This window comes from Lycorma delicatula, chromosome 10, assembly GCF_047948215.1.
Source record: "Lycorma delicatula isolate Av1 chromosome 10, ASM4794821v1, whole genome shotgun sequence".
NCBI classification, from domain to species: Eukaryota; Metazoa; Arthropoda; class Insecta; order Hemiptera; family Fulgoridae; genus Lycorma; species Lycorma delicatula.
Genome location: NC_134464.1, coordinates 27,221,389 through 27,237,551, shown reverse-complemented (window position 1 = coordinate 27,237,551; position 16,163 = coordinate 27,221,389). Strand labels below are relative to the sequence as shown.

At 29.7% G+C, this 16,163-nt stretch overlaps 2 protein-coding genes across 5 annotated transcripts in view; both read right to left on the bottom strand.

Annotated features, from left to right (window-relative positions):
* The window catches only part of LOC142331111 (beta-1,3-glucan-binding protein-like), a 190,710-nt gene that overhangs the window by 20,756 nt on the left and 153,791 nt on the right, over nt 1–16,163 (bottom strand). The window lies entirely within an intron of this gene.
* LOC142331109 (uncharacterized) overlaps nt 6,104–16,163 on the bottom strand; it is a 54,508-nt gene continuing 44,448 nt past the window's right edge. For all 4 annotated transcript variants that reach the window (XM_075376782.1, XM_075376784.1, XM_075376783.1 and 1 more), the window contains 3 exons: nt 14,793–14,945; nt 11,431–11,613; nt 6,104–7,600 (listed from right to left, as the gene is read on the bottom strand). In XM_075376782.1, coding sequence (XP_075232897.1) covers nt 7,022–7,600; nt 11,431–11,613; nt 14,793–14,945 — 915 coding nt within the window. In that variant the 3' untranslated portion in view covers nt 6,104–7,021. The remainder of the gene's footprint in view (nt 7,601–11,430; nt 11,614–14,792; nt 14,946–16,163) is intronic.

Below are 16,163 nucleotides of genomic sequence, written 5' to 3'. Positions count from 1 at the left end.
GAAAGGTAAAGTCGATAGATGGGTGGTATATATTGAAGAGTTATACGGAGGAAATGAATTAGAAAATGGTGTTATAGAGGAGGAAGAGGAAGTTGAGGAGGATGAAATGGTAGAAACAATACTGAGATCTGAATTTAAGAGAGCATTAAAAGATTTAAATGGTAGAAAGGCTCCTGGAATATGTTAAAAATCAGATGGGTGGATAAAGTGACAAATGAAGAGGTATTGCGACAAATAGATGAAGAAAGAAGAATTTGGAAAAATATAGTTAAAAGAAGAGACAGACTTATAGGCCACATACTAAGGCATCCTGGAATAGTCCCTTTAATATTGGAAGGACAGGTAGAAGGAAAAAATTGTGTAGGCAGGCCACATTTGGAATATCTAAAACAAATTGTTAGGGATTTAGGATGTAGAGGGTATACTGAAATGAAACGACTAGCACTAGATAGGGAATCTTGGAGAGCTGCATTAAACCAGTCAAATGACTGAAGACAAAAAAAAAAAAGTTATGCTTTTATTATCCCCAGTCCCAAAAAACAAAACATGGAAAAATCAATAGTCAACAAATTGTAATATATGGGACTAAATTCAAAATTAATCATTTAGATAGTGAACCCAATCAAAAAAGAATGAGAAAAATAGAATTTGCCTACTAACTAAGAAAAGATATTATAACAAAAGTAACACCTCAGTAGATGCCAAAATCAGACAACAAAATTTGGTAATCAAACCCGAGGTTTTATATCAGGTACATCCTCAGTTTGAAATCAGATAAAATAAATCCAATTAAAAAAACAAAGTAAAGAGAAAAATCCAAGGACCAATAAGAATACAAGAAAATGAATGCAGATTAAGAAGTAATAAAGATACTTATTACAAACACAATGAAACCAAGAAAATCTCATATTCCATCAGAAAAATAAAAGCCAAATCTTTTTCCAGGCTCATAAAAAATACCATCAACTACATTTACCGTAAAAAAAGAAGATCAATAAAGGTTTCAAGGATTTCAAAAAAGAGAAAAAGGCACATTTGTTCAAAATACAGAAGACAAAAATAAAGCAAAAGAATGAAGAACTGTTTGAAAACCAGGAACGAAAACACACAGCAGAAATAGATATAAATGCAAAAAATTGCTTCACAGTTCTGTCGGCCAAACATATAAAATTAAAAATTAAAAAAAGCTTATATGCATAAATGATGTATCAGTTTTGGTCATGTGATGTGGTAAAAATAAACATGTCATTTTTGCTATATCATCCTGTTCAGTCTCTAATTTAATATCTTTATTAAGAGGCAGAGCTTCATTAATAAAAGTATTACTTACTGGCCCATCCATTATCTGTAAAAAAATAAAAAGAAACAAATTATAATGAATACCCCTAATAAAAAAAAAATAAAAAAAATACTATAAACATCTGTCTCCTATAATTCCTTAATGAAAGTTTTCGGTTTGTTTTATGATGACTTGAATGTGATTACAGTTGATACAGATGCAACCTCTCTTCTTAATGATAAAGACAAGTACAGGCGAACAATATTAACACACATTGATTGCCATTTGCGCCACATGTTGCTCACATTAAATCTGTTTGTGAGGTCATGTAATACAGCCCTTGTCTCGGTGATTACTTGAATTGGAAGCCATGGGAACGACATATGGCTCATATACATATTCTTAGAATAAGGCTTGAACAAAATTCTTTTTTTTTTAAAGTGTAGTCACAGCCTCACGGTTTTATGAACCTTAGGGTTTCAGAAATTTCATGTAGAGGGAATAGTGATGACATGATAAATCAAACTATTTACATATTTGCAAAATAATAGATGCAGTTCTGTTTAAATCTGTTTTAACATAAATAAAATATGAGATTTAAGATGATGAAAACTGAAATCATTGAACTGAAATTTTTAACATCTTGTTATCCTATTTTAAAATATTTGAATTTTGTTTTTGTGATGGATTAAGTATCAAGTGAAACTAACAAACAGTAAATTACAAGAACTAGTAAAAACTAGAACCATTCAGCTGATGAACTTCACTAAGGTACATACAGGCAATTCAAAATTGCATAGCAATCTCTCAGGACATAATTCTAGAGCAAAAAATAAGAAAAAATTTTTGTGTAAACATAGATCAGAAAACGATTTGCTAGTAAGTTTCAGCTTGCAAAAAATTTAGCCCTGATTTCTGATTCCTCTGTGAAATTAAGCCATACTAAATTTCTTGGGGTACAAATTGAGCGATAAATTAAACGTTTCCTAATGGTTTTTGATCTAAGAAATTGAATAAATGTGGTTGTTCCTCTATCTCACTTAAATCAAGGAAACAGGTCAAAACAAAAAAACATTTTATCAGAACATACTTTTTTTGGTTCGGAATAAAACAATATTGTTAATTTCCCAATAAACAAATAAAAATTTTAATTAACATTGTAGAGAATCCACTTCTGGGAAAATTGGTGTAAATATCTATTAAATTAAACACAAATTTAGTAAGTTCAACTTTAATAAAAAACAAAACACACCAACTAGATCTGAAAAGTAATACAATTTTAAACAGAACAATTTTCATTAATGTTTGAACAACATAATGTAAATGAAAAAAAAAAACAGAAAACTTAACAATAAAAGAAAAAATGATTAAAAATAATTTTTTTCTAAAAATTATTAGTATAAAAACAGTTAAATGATAAATCTGCATACATTTCTTCAAAGCAATTGCTCAATGGGGCCGCCACTCTGTTCAATGCATAGTTCAGCTCAGCGAATCCATGCTAGCTAGGATGACGTCTAATAGCACCATTGGTTTGATGCTATAAGATGTCCCATCTAACAGCATCATTATTATTCCTAATAGTAGTTCAGCTTCTATTGTATGTCTCAATTCTTTTTGTGTGTCAATTTAAGTGGAATAGAATAAAAACTTCATCCAACCCCAAAAGAAAAAGTCCACTAGCGTGAGATCTGAAAACTGAGGTGGATATTTTACAGGACTGTTTTGACCAAACTACTGCTTACTAAATGAGTTATTTAAAATAATTCATTCACATCAAGTTAGCAGGTGTGCCTTCATTGAAAAACCATATCTGCACTCTTTTATCTATCTACATGTTCTATATATTTTAAACAGTCCGATCAGCATGTTGACAAAAAATGCAAATACCAACACCTCCTTTGAGTATTGCCAGGAAGAAAAATGGGACTATAACATTATGATAGACACATTAACCCAAACAGAGTGTTGAAAATGACCTGTAGCATCTTATGGGAATTTTCTACTATACAGGTGCAAGTTTTTCGATAATTTACAATGTCATTTGTTATAAAACAGGATTCATCAGTAACTGGAATATTACACTGTCGTTTAAGCATACCTGTTTCTCAAACTCATCTCTCCAAAGCCTCAAATGTTTTACAATCCGGTACTACTTGGTTTGGATAACTTTCCTGGTATTCATGCACATCAGCCAAATAAATCTTTATTTACTTTACCATAAATTATCAACCTGTCCGAAAACTCTCCCAATGAAAACAAATTTGTGGTATCACCCATTACGAATGACTGACCAAATGGTAACAGCACAAACACTACTCAAATGAATATTCAAATGCTAGACACAAAACTTAATTGTTGATAAGCTGTTATTGCCAACCTATAAAAAATAGAAATTTCTAATATGTTTTAGAAGGAACGGATTGTTTTGCTTGGATTCCGGACCATAAAGGCGATAATTTGATGTAACATCATTAAAGGTATATGGTTGGATATGCAGACCGCAATTACGGAGTTTATTTTATGGACAAGTAAAACTTTGTCCATATTAAGGGATAATAAGTTCAGTTAGGAAACATTACAACTATCTAACTCATAATTTTTCTTACATATCAAGTAAAACATACCTTACTTAAAACCGAATAACTAGAAGAGTTGATTCCTGATGAAAAATAAATGGATGAGAATTTTTTTCCCACATGCAGTGGCAACAAATAATGAGGATAGACACCTTGTAATTAACCAGGGTACGTGTACTATGTTCATGTTTTGTTTCAAATATTATTTATAATTCTTATTTTTGTGGGATGGAATTTAGTTTCAGAGAATTTTTAAGAGAATCGATAGTTTAAGATATTATGTAGGCATAAAAATTATACACTATGTACTACAATGAATATTATGAACACCTTACACTATAATGTATGTAATGGATTGTAAATAATACTTTGTTCAGCGAAACAATAGTTTTTTGTAACCGAATTCCGTTTATTTTCGCGAGTTTTAACTGAAACTAATAAAAAGGATTGGCATTTGCTATTATTTGTCGTCAAACAGATGTATTTTCGATTAATTATAACTTGAAATCTTCAACAGTCTATTACAAAACTCTTTACTGTTTTATTAGTATCGGAAAATAATGGAATAAGTAAAGAAGTATTATAATTTCCAGTGCAATAAGAAGACAATATTTTTACAAATGTTTAATAATAATAATAACCCCACAATTTATGATGAAATTTTTTAAGAACACTAGCATGAAGTACACGATTTTATATCGAACTCAAATGAATTTACATCCACAGGATAAAGCAAATACTTCCGATTCATCAATATAAAAAACAAATCAAACTTAAATTCTTTTAATTTATATTAGAATAGTATAAAATTACTTACTTAGATAAACAAATGAAAACCACAAACAATAAATAATACTGAAATTAAAACGTAGTTGTTTCTGTAACACGAAAGGTAGGAGGAGTATGTTTTATACTTCGATTCACGACGATGTTGGAAAATATATATATTTATTGATGATATCGCACAACTAACCCATAAGTTAATGAGCATTTAAAATGGTTTAATCCAAAAATAAATTATCTTTGAAAATGTTCATAAAATTCTTAGAAGCCACTGTTATTCATTTATTTAAAAAAGAAAAAAATGCGCTAGCATTTAATAATAATAATGTTTTTGTTGAAAATAAAAGTAATACAATAGAAAAAAGAACGTAGTTAAAACTTAAAAATTCAAATAACATTACTATAATAAATTAAACAACCAGTAATCATTTTTAAATACCTTATAGATTCTGGTCCATTACTGTCTGTGATGATATCGGGAGGAAAATTTAAACTGTTACTTTTATAAGGATTTGAATACTAGATCGTAGATACCAGTGTTCTCTGGTGGTTGGGTTTCAATTAACCAAACATTGCAACTGATCTAGCAGCATCTTATAACTTCATTGCCCATTTACAACTTTTGTATTTCGTTCTCGATCGGAATCATTTTCAGTTTCGTAATCACAAAATTTTTTGATGTATTCTAATGCCTCCTGCAATCCTTTTACTGTTAATTGTGGCTTTGAAAGGGGAGGAATGAGGTTGAAGGTTCACCGCTATTGATTTTTGTTGACCTAGATTTAATGTGCAACTGCTATTCGAATTGTCATCTAGTTGCTTATTTGGTGACTCGACCACTGCTAATAAGTCTTTGTTTTCTAAAAGTTGTTTATCTCCTTCCACAAGTTCACTCATATCTTCAGAATCGACTTGGCGAATTATAAAATCATAAAATTATAACTAAATCACTGCTGGCGAATTATATAACTTCATTAAATAATAGGTCCTTGTCCGTTATCGAATGCAGTTTGATTTTGATAATCATCTTAATACACATTGTGTCATACTCTACAAAGCGTACTCTCTTTGATTTCTTCCAAGTTTCACCGAAATTATATACAAAATGATGTTATATTTTTTCCAGAACATTCGCAAATCACAAATCCCATTGCTTGAACTGTTAGTCGCAGAAACCATCTGAAAAATGTTTTTTGTAAGATAGTAAGCATTGAACTGAGCTATCAATCCTCAATTGCATTATTGGTGATGTCGCATTTGCAGGCATATAAATGACTTTTATATGTGAATTAAAATTACAAATCACCTACTCACCACTCAGCATGAGATGCAACGTTCAAAAATAACATGATAGTACAAGATAAATAATAAACTTGTATCTAGACACACTAGAATACATTAATTTGTTTTTACAAAAAGAATGGTGTATGTTTTAAATAAAAATAAACCTGTTTTCTGTAGAACTTTGTTTATTAGATTAAAAATACAATTTTTTAAATAAAATAAATATGTATACACTTTAATCTACTTAAACATTTAAGTGAATGTTAACATTTTAACTACACAGATATATATAAAATCAAACTACATAATTCTAAAATCTTTTACATTATGAACAAAATGTTTATTAAAATCACATAAAAACTCACAAAATATATCTTATAAACTAACTTCTAAAACTGAAATTCAAATATACTGCACTTTTCATTACAATGAATTAATCTATTTCTCCAAGAAAATTATTTTCTAAAACTCTTGTGGAAAAAATCATTTGTGTAAAATTAATAAAATGAGATAGAATGGTGAAACACAAGAATTATGCATTACATTTTAAAAAGGTATATATGATTCTGTTGATAGAAATGGGAATGAATGATACTACAACTGAACAAACAATTTCCAACGTCTTCTCTAAATTTAAATTTATTCGGAATTGTAGAAACGATTAGATCAAAAAAGGCATAAGGTAATGTGATCTGTTGACTCTGATCACTTTTAATACTGTTCCAGATACAGGATAAAAGAATAGGGAAAACCAATGAAACTGAATGTGCTTCAATGTATGTTAGTGGCAAGGAAAAAAGGAAAATAATTTAAATCCAGGCGATAACAATAAAAGAATACATTTTTAAAGAATCTGATACACGAAAAGTAGCAGTTATTTTTTTACAAGTATGTTGGTAATAAACTAAATTAATAAAGATTTTTAAGATCAATATCTATAAGAGACAAAGATATCGGATTATACACTTTTTGTTTGCTTTTAATATTTGAAAACATGTGACATGAAGTAAACTTGTAATTATATTTTAATATGAATATTATTAAGATGTCTGCCTAATTTAAAGTATAACTTATGTTAAAAGATTTTTGATAAACATTATTTCTGTTTGTGGTGTAAATTATTAATATGCTTCATTGCATTAGAAAGATTATTAAAAGCCTTTTGACAGAAGTAACAAATATAACTTTTCTCTTTTGTATGAATATTAAGATGTGCCTTTAAAACTTCTTTATAATTAAAAGACTTCTGACAAAACTTACAAACATAATTTTTTTCTTTTGTATGAATATTAAGATGTCTCTTTAAACTAGAGGGACAATTCAAAACCTTTTGGCACACGTTACAAACATAAGTTTTCTCTTTTGTATGAATATTAAGATGTCTGCTTAATGTAGAAGGACAATTCAAAACCTTTTGGCACACATTACAAACATAAGATTTCTCTTCTGTATGAATATTACGATGTTTCTTTAAACTAGAAGGATGATAAAAAACCTTTTGGCAAAAGTTACAAACATAATTTTTTTCTTTTGTATGAATATTAAGATGTCTGTTTAAACTAGTAGAACAATTCAAAACCTTTTGGCAGAAGTTACAAACATAACGTTTCTCTTTTGTATGAATATTTAAATGTGATTTTAACGTAGGATGTCTAATTCCATTATCAATAGTAACCTGTAAAATTAAAAATAACAAATAATTACAATCGAAAATGAAAGGGACACATTAAAAGTCAATGTCAGATTATGATAGAACAAAACTCTGTTACCCGACATGCTTGAGGACTTTACTGTTCCCCAGATTTATTCAGGATTCAGTATGCAACAAGATGGTGCTCCACCAAACTTTATGGAGATTTACCATGTTCCTGAACAAACCTTCTCTGGATGTTCTATCAGACAAGGAGGAATATCCAACAATATTTAAATATTAAGTTAAGTTCATTTGTGTACGGCTTCAAAAACTCAAAATGTTCTGCACTGATTATTGCAGATATATATTATTGCACGATATATAACCCGCATCAAAGATTGTTTTCATCTATTTTTAATTTGTACATTTTTAATTTGGAAAATGTAAACAAAGGAAAACCAATCAGATCAATGCAAGATGGCCGCTGTCAAACAACGACCAATCACAAAGAGCCCGTATGGCCGTTGCCAATGTAAACAAAATCACAACTGATTAAGTAACAAATTTCTTTGAATTATATTTAACAGCTAAAACATTTGTATTTTATTCAAAAAATCAAAACAAAAAGAAAAGCCACCAAGAAGCATGACTTACAGTAAATAAATTAAAACACCCAACTTTCTTATATCCCAGATAGACTTAAAACTATGCAAACAAAAAAAGTCGAAATAACCAAATACACAGAAAATAATATCCCTCTACATAATGACCAAAAAATCCTTTGTTAGGTTATTTTTTTTACATATATATGACCAAACAATCGTTTTTTGGTCATTTAGCGTTCTTTGTTATGTAAAAGCAAAGAACAAAATTCACAAATAGTAACACTGAAACCACACAAGTATTCGTTTTTTCTAACCTCCGAAACCACCATTATGCATTGCTTCAGATGATGATATGAATGATTTATAGCGTATGAAAATGCCATGCCTGACCAGGATTCCAACTCGGAATCACCGGATTAAAGTCCAAGACGTTACCACTCGCGCCACGGAGGCCAGCAAACATATTCGTTAGGAGCCGAATAAAAACTTAGGTAAAGGACTTACCAATATGGCGTTGTGTGTCAAACCAATTTTATTCAGACTATAATTACTTATAATACGCGAAACCCTTTGCAATGGGTTAACCCTTTAACTTAAACCTCTTCAAAAATTATTCCTTTTGAACTAAACCACATTTTGATATCATTATTTTTCTATAACACGGCTGGAATTCTTTTCGTTTAATGATAATTATTGTCTTCGACAACGAAGACAATAACCGAATTTTCTTCCAAAGGACATAATACACCGCTAAACTACTTCTAAATAATTCAAATTCGTGTAATTTTTTTACGAATCGCGTTTTTATCAAAAATCTCAACTTTTTCTCAATCGACCTGTGGGATTTTGTTTTCTTTGGAGACCGTAATTCATTAGTAGATTCATACTCCAGAATCACATTGTATACTGAAGCAGCACAACTTCTACTTACGTTAGCAGTTTATTAACATCTGAAATCAACGCAGTTTGATTTTTCTGTAATTTGTAAGCATTACTCTGCTTTTGTAAGCATTTAAAATTATGTGTTTTTTCGCAGCCCACAAATCTTCATATATGTTTGTTTGTGTACGCTTCAAAAACTCAAAATGTTCTGCACCGATTGAGCTCAAATTTTGACACGATATATAACCCGCATCAAAGATTGTTTTTATCTATTTTTCGCATCAGTCACATACCCGCGACCGCAAGAAAACAGTTTTTTACGGGCAGCTGTGTACCAGTGACCGCCATCTGCCGGAAGTGAGGGAACACTCGCCATACTAGCTAACGACAACCGCAGTCACATGTGAAACAATACCTGTTCCCAATTACATTGTTTATTAACAAAAAAAAAAACGTATCCACTTGCTTCTGATTCAGATTATTATACAATCTGAATTAAATATTCACTTTAATTGAGGTAATTTTGTGTGATCGTGTCGTGATTGAGCTGTGCCTTTCACCAATCTCTGAATTTATTAGAAAACGACCAACAGTGGGATATATGTATTAATGACGCGTCCAACACTGCACATCCAAACCAAATACGCGCATTATTCGTAATTATATTGACCGCTTGCTTCCCTTCATCTCCCACAGAGTTATGGGAAAGATATCGATTGCATATGGCTGAGGATATTTTGCATAGAGTACGCCTAGAAAAATACCAATATGACCATGGAATTTACAGAAGGCATTTACAACGAAGCATTGATAAATAGTGAAGATATTTATCAAGTGCTTAGCTATTGCAAATAAAGTTCTTAGTCAATTGGGAATGCCAGCACCCACCCGAGCTGCGATTGCTTCATTTGATGTGGATTTACGCCGTGAACTGAGTTACAACATTGGTGATCTTCAGTCATATGTCCAATCAAACATACCCAAATTAACGCGTGAACAGAAAGGCATTTATGATCGCATAATGCTAATGATAAATGACGGAGTCGGGGGGACCTTCTTCTTGGATGCGCCAGGAGAACTGGGAAAACATTCCTCATTAGATTGATTCTAGCAAAGGTTCGATAAAAAAATGACAATTATCCTGTTGCGGAATATTAATCAACCAAAACTCTGCAATGGCACGTGACTTGCAGTTAAGAAATTGATGAATAACGTAGTGGAAGCAACGATTTTAACGGAGCCATTCAAAGGTGAAGATGTCCTCATTCCTCAAATACCCATAATCCCATCCAATACACCATTTTAATTTAAAAGATTGCGATTCCCAATTCGATTGGCATTTGCAATCACAATCACTAAAGCTCAAGGTCAATCTTTAGAATTGTGTGGTTTAGATTTAGATGCGGATTGCTTCTCACTTGGGCAACTGTATGTTGCGTGTTCCCGAGGCGGCAAACCAGATAGCCTTTATATCTACGCAGACAGTGGAAAAACAAAAAATATTGTATATCCACAAGTATTGCAAAATTAAACTTCTATGAAACGTATACTTTGTTTTGTTTCTAATTTCTTATCCATGCAACCACAATGTGCCACAGCGAAGCGTGGCAGGGCAGCTAGTATTCACATACATAGGTGAGCAATGTCAAAACCAAACTGAGAAAGCTGGAACTGCAGTTATTTGAGTGTCACCTTTAACAATGCTTCTGTTAGCATCGTTATTGTTTACATATTACTAATCTCATCTACTGCTGTCAGTCAGAAACTATTCGCACATCAGTGCAGAACGTTTTGTTCCTACTCCAGGAATAAACTTCTCTAACTGATTACACCTACAGTGTATATTCTTTATTCAGGTTATTTTTTACTGAATTAGTTTATATTCATATGAAGCAGACTAATCTTTATGCCAAGTTTCTTAAAAAAAAATATTAGTAAACCAGTTTGGGGTTTCATCTGTGGAAGCAGGTAGATAATGATGAGATGCTTTTGTTTCTAGCTGTATATATGCTATCTGAAATTTTTTTATCATCTTTTTTTACTGGGGTTTTTAATTGACTTATTTGTAATTTATTTAGCAAAAACATACATATATTTTGGCTTTTGTAAAACTAATTATAAAGCAAATTCCTACACACTGTATTTTTTTAACCATATGATTGTACCTCTTTTTCCTTACACTGTACAAATGTTCCAAATTTCTTTTTAATTTTACTAAAATAAATTTAATTTTATATATATATACTTAGTGTGTTACCCATTAAACATTAGAGTGATATGTCCACTCCACTATATATGATAACCTTTTTTAAATTATCCAGATTTGGCATTGAAGGTCAATCTGGATAATTGGTGTTCCAAGGTATGCAAAATCTAACACCTTACCTCTTCATTTTCAACTTTTAAATTTTCTGATTTAACTAAGTTGGTCTCTTCAATTGCTAAAGGATCTGTTTCAATATCACCATCAATAATATCAAGCGGTTCCTCTTTCAGTTGTACATCAAGTGGTTCCTCTTTCAATTGCATATCGAGCGGTTCCTCTTTCTTTTGTAGTAAATTTACTTGCTGTAATAAAAAACAATAAATGAATGACACAAAGTAAATATTTTATGATTATTTGTATAAAGCAGGTCAACAACATTATGGGATTTGAATGTTTTTGTAATCTGATAACTGATTTTTGCATTTATTTTGTGCACTGATTTCAAATATGGCCACAATTTTTTTTTTTCTGTCAAGTAACATTATTTTTCTTACCCATACACGGTTATTTTTTTTACCTCTATAGACTTCTACTGCCTTTTTTCTTCCTTTCAACGCTTCTCAGGTCATATTTTCTATTGTAGTCAGCTTGCGGATCATCTATATGGAAGCACTAACAGTAACCCTGCAATCAGGTTTAGATTCTGCCTTCAATTTCATTAGTGTTCCAGTTTGTTTATATCTACATGAAATCTTTCAACCTGTTCTTCACTTACAGCACCAAGATTATCATATAATTAATATAAGAATGCAGAAAATGGACCTTCTAGCTCATCAAACAACCCCAAGTCTTGGAATTTCATTAGCATCACTTCCTTATACACTTAAAATTTGGGTTCTTTTTTTCCCAAAAAATTTCTTTAAGACTTATTTAAATGCTTCACAAACTTCTTTTTCAATGTCCTCTATTTTGTTTTGAAAGACTTCGTCTTTAAAAGTTTTACAAATATTGGGACCATTGAAAACACCCTTCTTTCACTTTCGGTTCTGAAATCTGTGGAAACATAGAGCATATATATTTAAAACATTCTCCTTCTTTATAAAAGAGCCTTTATAAATATTTTATGATTTTTTGTATAATTTATAAAATAAAAAAAAATTGTATTTCTAATTCACGTATCACAAACATTAATAGTGCAGCCACAGTTAAATTATTATTATTATTAGGTGACTTTAACGTGCTAGGTTTTGTACGGGAAAACCTAGAAAATGTTTCTTTGAAAAAGTCATCCAAAATTAAATGTTAAAAATGTTGCTACTCACTTTACAGATTTTTCTACAAATTATAATCTTTTACAATCAAATATTTTGTTATAACTCTTGCAGTAATTCTCATGATTTAGTTTTTTTCTAATCTTACTGACATTAGTGTTAATACTGCTCATGGAGAAATTTTTTATCATTATAAATATATCATTTACCTTTAGAGATAACAACGTTGTATTAAGATTTTGAATTCTACTGTTATTTCTCATAAATATTTCACGAATTATAAAAATAATAATATTATAAGAATCAATATTTACTAAATGATACAATGTACATCTACTAATTTTAAGAATTATTTAACAACAAAGTGTATAATACTCTTAGTTGTAAAGATTTATTATTAAATTATACTGTTAAAGTTGAGGAATCTTTATTTAATGATTCCAAAGAATATTTATATGCTAAAAAAAATGACAAAAGATTCTCCATCTCATATGGATTTTGAAACTCTAACAATGATTTTTTCAACTGAAATTACATTTAATTGTAATGACTGCTACAGTAAACGTTACTCTGAAAATGATGTTGAAGAAGTAATTTGCTGACTAATTATAATTTTTTGATTGGCCCAGAAAATATTCATCTTCTTTTAGTGAAAAAATTCTCTGCCTTTTTGTACAGTTTTTAACTAAGCTGTTAAATTGTTCTTTAAATACTTTGTTCTTATTTGTTCTTTAAATAATTGTTTCTTATAGCGTTTGGAAAATTTGCTACATATGCCCGTTATTTAAAAACTGTGATATCCATAATTATTGCACTATCAGCAAATGCAAAGTTTTTGCCAAACTCTTAAATAAGGTAGTTTGCATGAAAATTACACCTCGTATAAAGAGTTTGTAATTTTTACAGGAATTCAAATTCCTGAAAAACATGGTTTTTTGGAACATAAATCTTCACAAACGACCTTTTGTGTATATGGATAATAATGTTGATTCACTAAATGATGGTTATTAAATTAATGACTTTTTTTTTATATATGGGATTTAACAATTAATTGTTTTCTTTGATAGATTAATATTTTTCAAAAATAATCCCATATATAAAAAATGATAATTTTATCTCTAAGCCTATTTATGTTAGATCTGGCGTCAGGCAAGGCATGCATTTGGGTTCTCCAGTTTTCCTAGTATTTATAAGCAAGATTCAATTTAATTATACGCTATTCACATTCTTTATTATTTGTGGATAATATGAAATTATTTAAGCTTATCGAAATCTAGTTTATATTCAATTACTTCAAATCAATTTGAACTCTGTGCAAAAATAATGTAGCTTAAATACAATTTCTTCTAACATAATTTTTTTTTTATTTAATTTGGAAGGTTTGCTAATGTTCATATAATTATTTACTGAATAATACTGCATTACTGAAGGTATTTTCTATTAAAGACTTAGGTCAATATTTTGATTGAAAGTTATCATTAGTTATCCTTTAATATAGAAGAGTAAAATCAATATTAATCATTTAGATATTGAAGCCAATGAAAAAAGAATGAGAAAAATAAAATTAGCCTACCAACTAGGAAAAGATATTATAACAAAAGTAACACCAAAGTAAATGCCAAAATCAGACACCTAAATTTGGTAATCAAACCCAAGGATCTGTTTGTATCAGGTGCATCCTCAGTTTCAAATTAGATAAAATAAATCCAATTATAAAAACAAAGTAAAAACTTGAGAAAAATCCTAGGACCAATACAAATACAAGAAAATGAATGCAGATTAAGAAATAATAAAGATACTTATTACAAACACAATGAAACCAAGAAAATCTCATATTCCATCAGAAAAATAAAAGCCAAATCTTTTTCCAGGCTCATAAAAAATACCATCAACTACATTTACCGTAAAGTATACTCCACAGAAGAACGAACTCAATTAGCTTGAAAAGGCCACTGGAAGAAAAAGTTCCATTATTTTGAAAGTGAATCATTTATTATTTAATAATTTTAAAATGATCACATTTCATCATTCTGTTCAATAAAATTATTTTAATTGCAAGTAATAATAATAATTTTTTTAAATCCATTCTTGATTATTGAGTAGTGTTAGATAAGTAAAATTGTATCTACTTAAAATTCCTTTTCTCTTTGAAATGTACAAAGAATTAATAATTAAATAAACTACATCTATTTAATTTAAATTTTAAATACAGTAAATGTAATGTGTAAAATCGAATGTAATGTAAATATAAAAAATTAAAAAAAGCTTACATGCTTAAATGATGTATTAGTTTTGGTCATGTGATGTGGTAAAAATAATGATGTCATTTTTGCTATATCATCCTGTTCAGTCTCTAATTTAATATCTTTATTAAGAGGCAGAGCTTCATTAATAAAAGTATTACTTACTTGCCCATCCATTATCTGTAAAAAAATAAAAAGAAACAAATTACAATGAATACCCCTAATAAAAAAAAAAATAAAAAAAAATACTATAAACATCTGTCTCCTATAATTCCTTAATGAAAGTTTTCGGTTTGTTTTATGAAGGCTTGAATGTGATTACAGTTGAGCAATCTCTCTTCTTAATGATAAAGACAAGTACAGGCGAATAATATTAACACATTGATTGCCATTTGCGCCACATGTTGATCACATTAAATCTGTTTGTGAGGTCATGTAATACAGCCCTTGTCTCAGTGATTACTTGAATTGGAAGCCATGGGAACGACATATGGCTCATATACATATTCTTAGAATAAGGCTTGCAACAAAATTCTTTTTTTTTTTAAAGTGTAGTCACAGCCTCACGGTTTTATGAACCTTAGGGTTTCAGAAATTTCATGTAGAGGGAATAGTGATGACATGATAAATCAAACTATTTACATATTTGCAAAATAATAGATGCAGTTCTGTTTAAATCTGTTTTAACATAAATAAAATATGAGATTTAAGATGATGAAAACTGAAATCATTGAACTGAAATTTTTAACATCTTGTTATCCTATTTTAAAATATTTGAATTTTGTTTTTGTGATGGATTAAGTATCAAGTGAAACTAACAAACAGTAAATTACAAGAACTAGTAAAAACTAGAACCATTCAGCTGATGAACTTCACTAAGGTACATACAGGCAATTCAAAATTGCATGGCAATCTCTCAGGACATAATTCTAGAGCAAAAAATAAGAAAAAATTTTTGTGTAAACATAGATCAGAAAACGATTTGCTAGTAAGTTTCAGCTTGCAAAAAATTTAGCCCTGATTTCTGATTCCTCTGTGAAATTAAGCCATACTAAATTTCTTGGGGTACAAATTGAGCGATAAATTAAACGTTTCCTAATGGTTTTTGATCTAAGAAATTGAATAAATGTGGTTCCTCTATCTCACTTAAATCAAGGAAACAGGTCAAAACAAAAAAACATTTTATCAGAACATACTTTTTTTGGTTCGGAATAAAATATTGTTAATTTCCCAATAAACAAATAAAAATTCTAGTTAACGTTGTAGAGAATCCACTTCTGAGAAAATTGATATAAATAACATCTATTAAAATTAAACACAAATTTAGTTACTAGAGAAAGAAGACTTTGAACTAACGAAAATGGAGCCTCTGAAAGTTCAGAGGCCTTTAAATGAGAG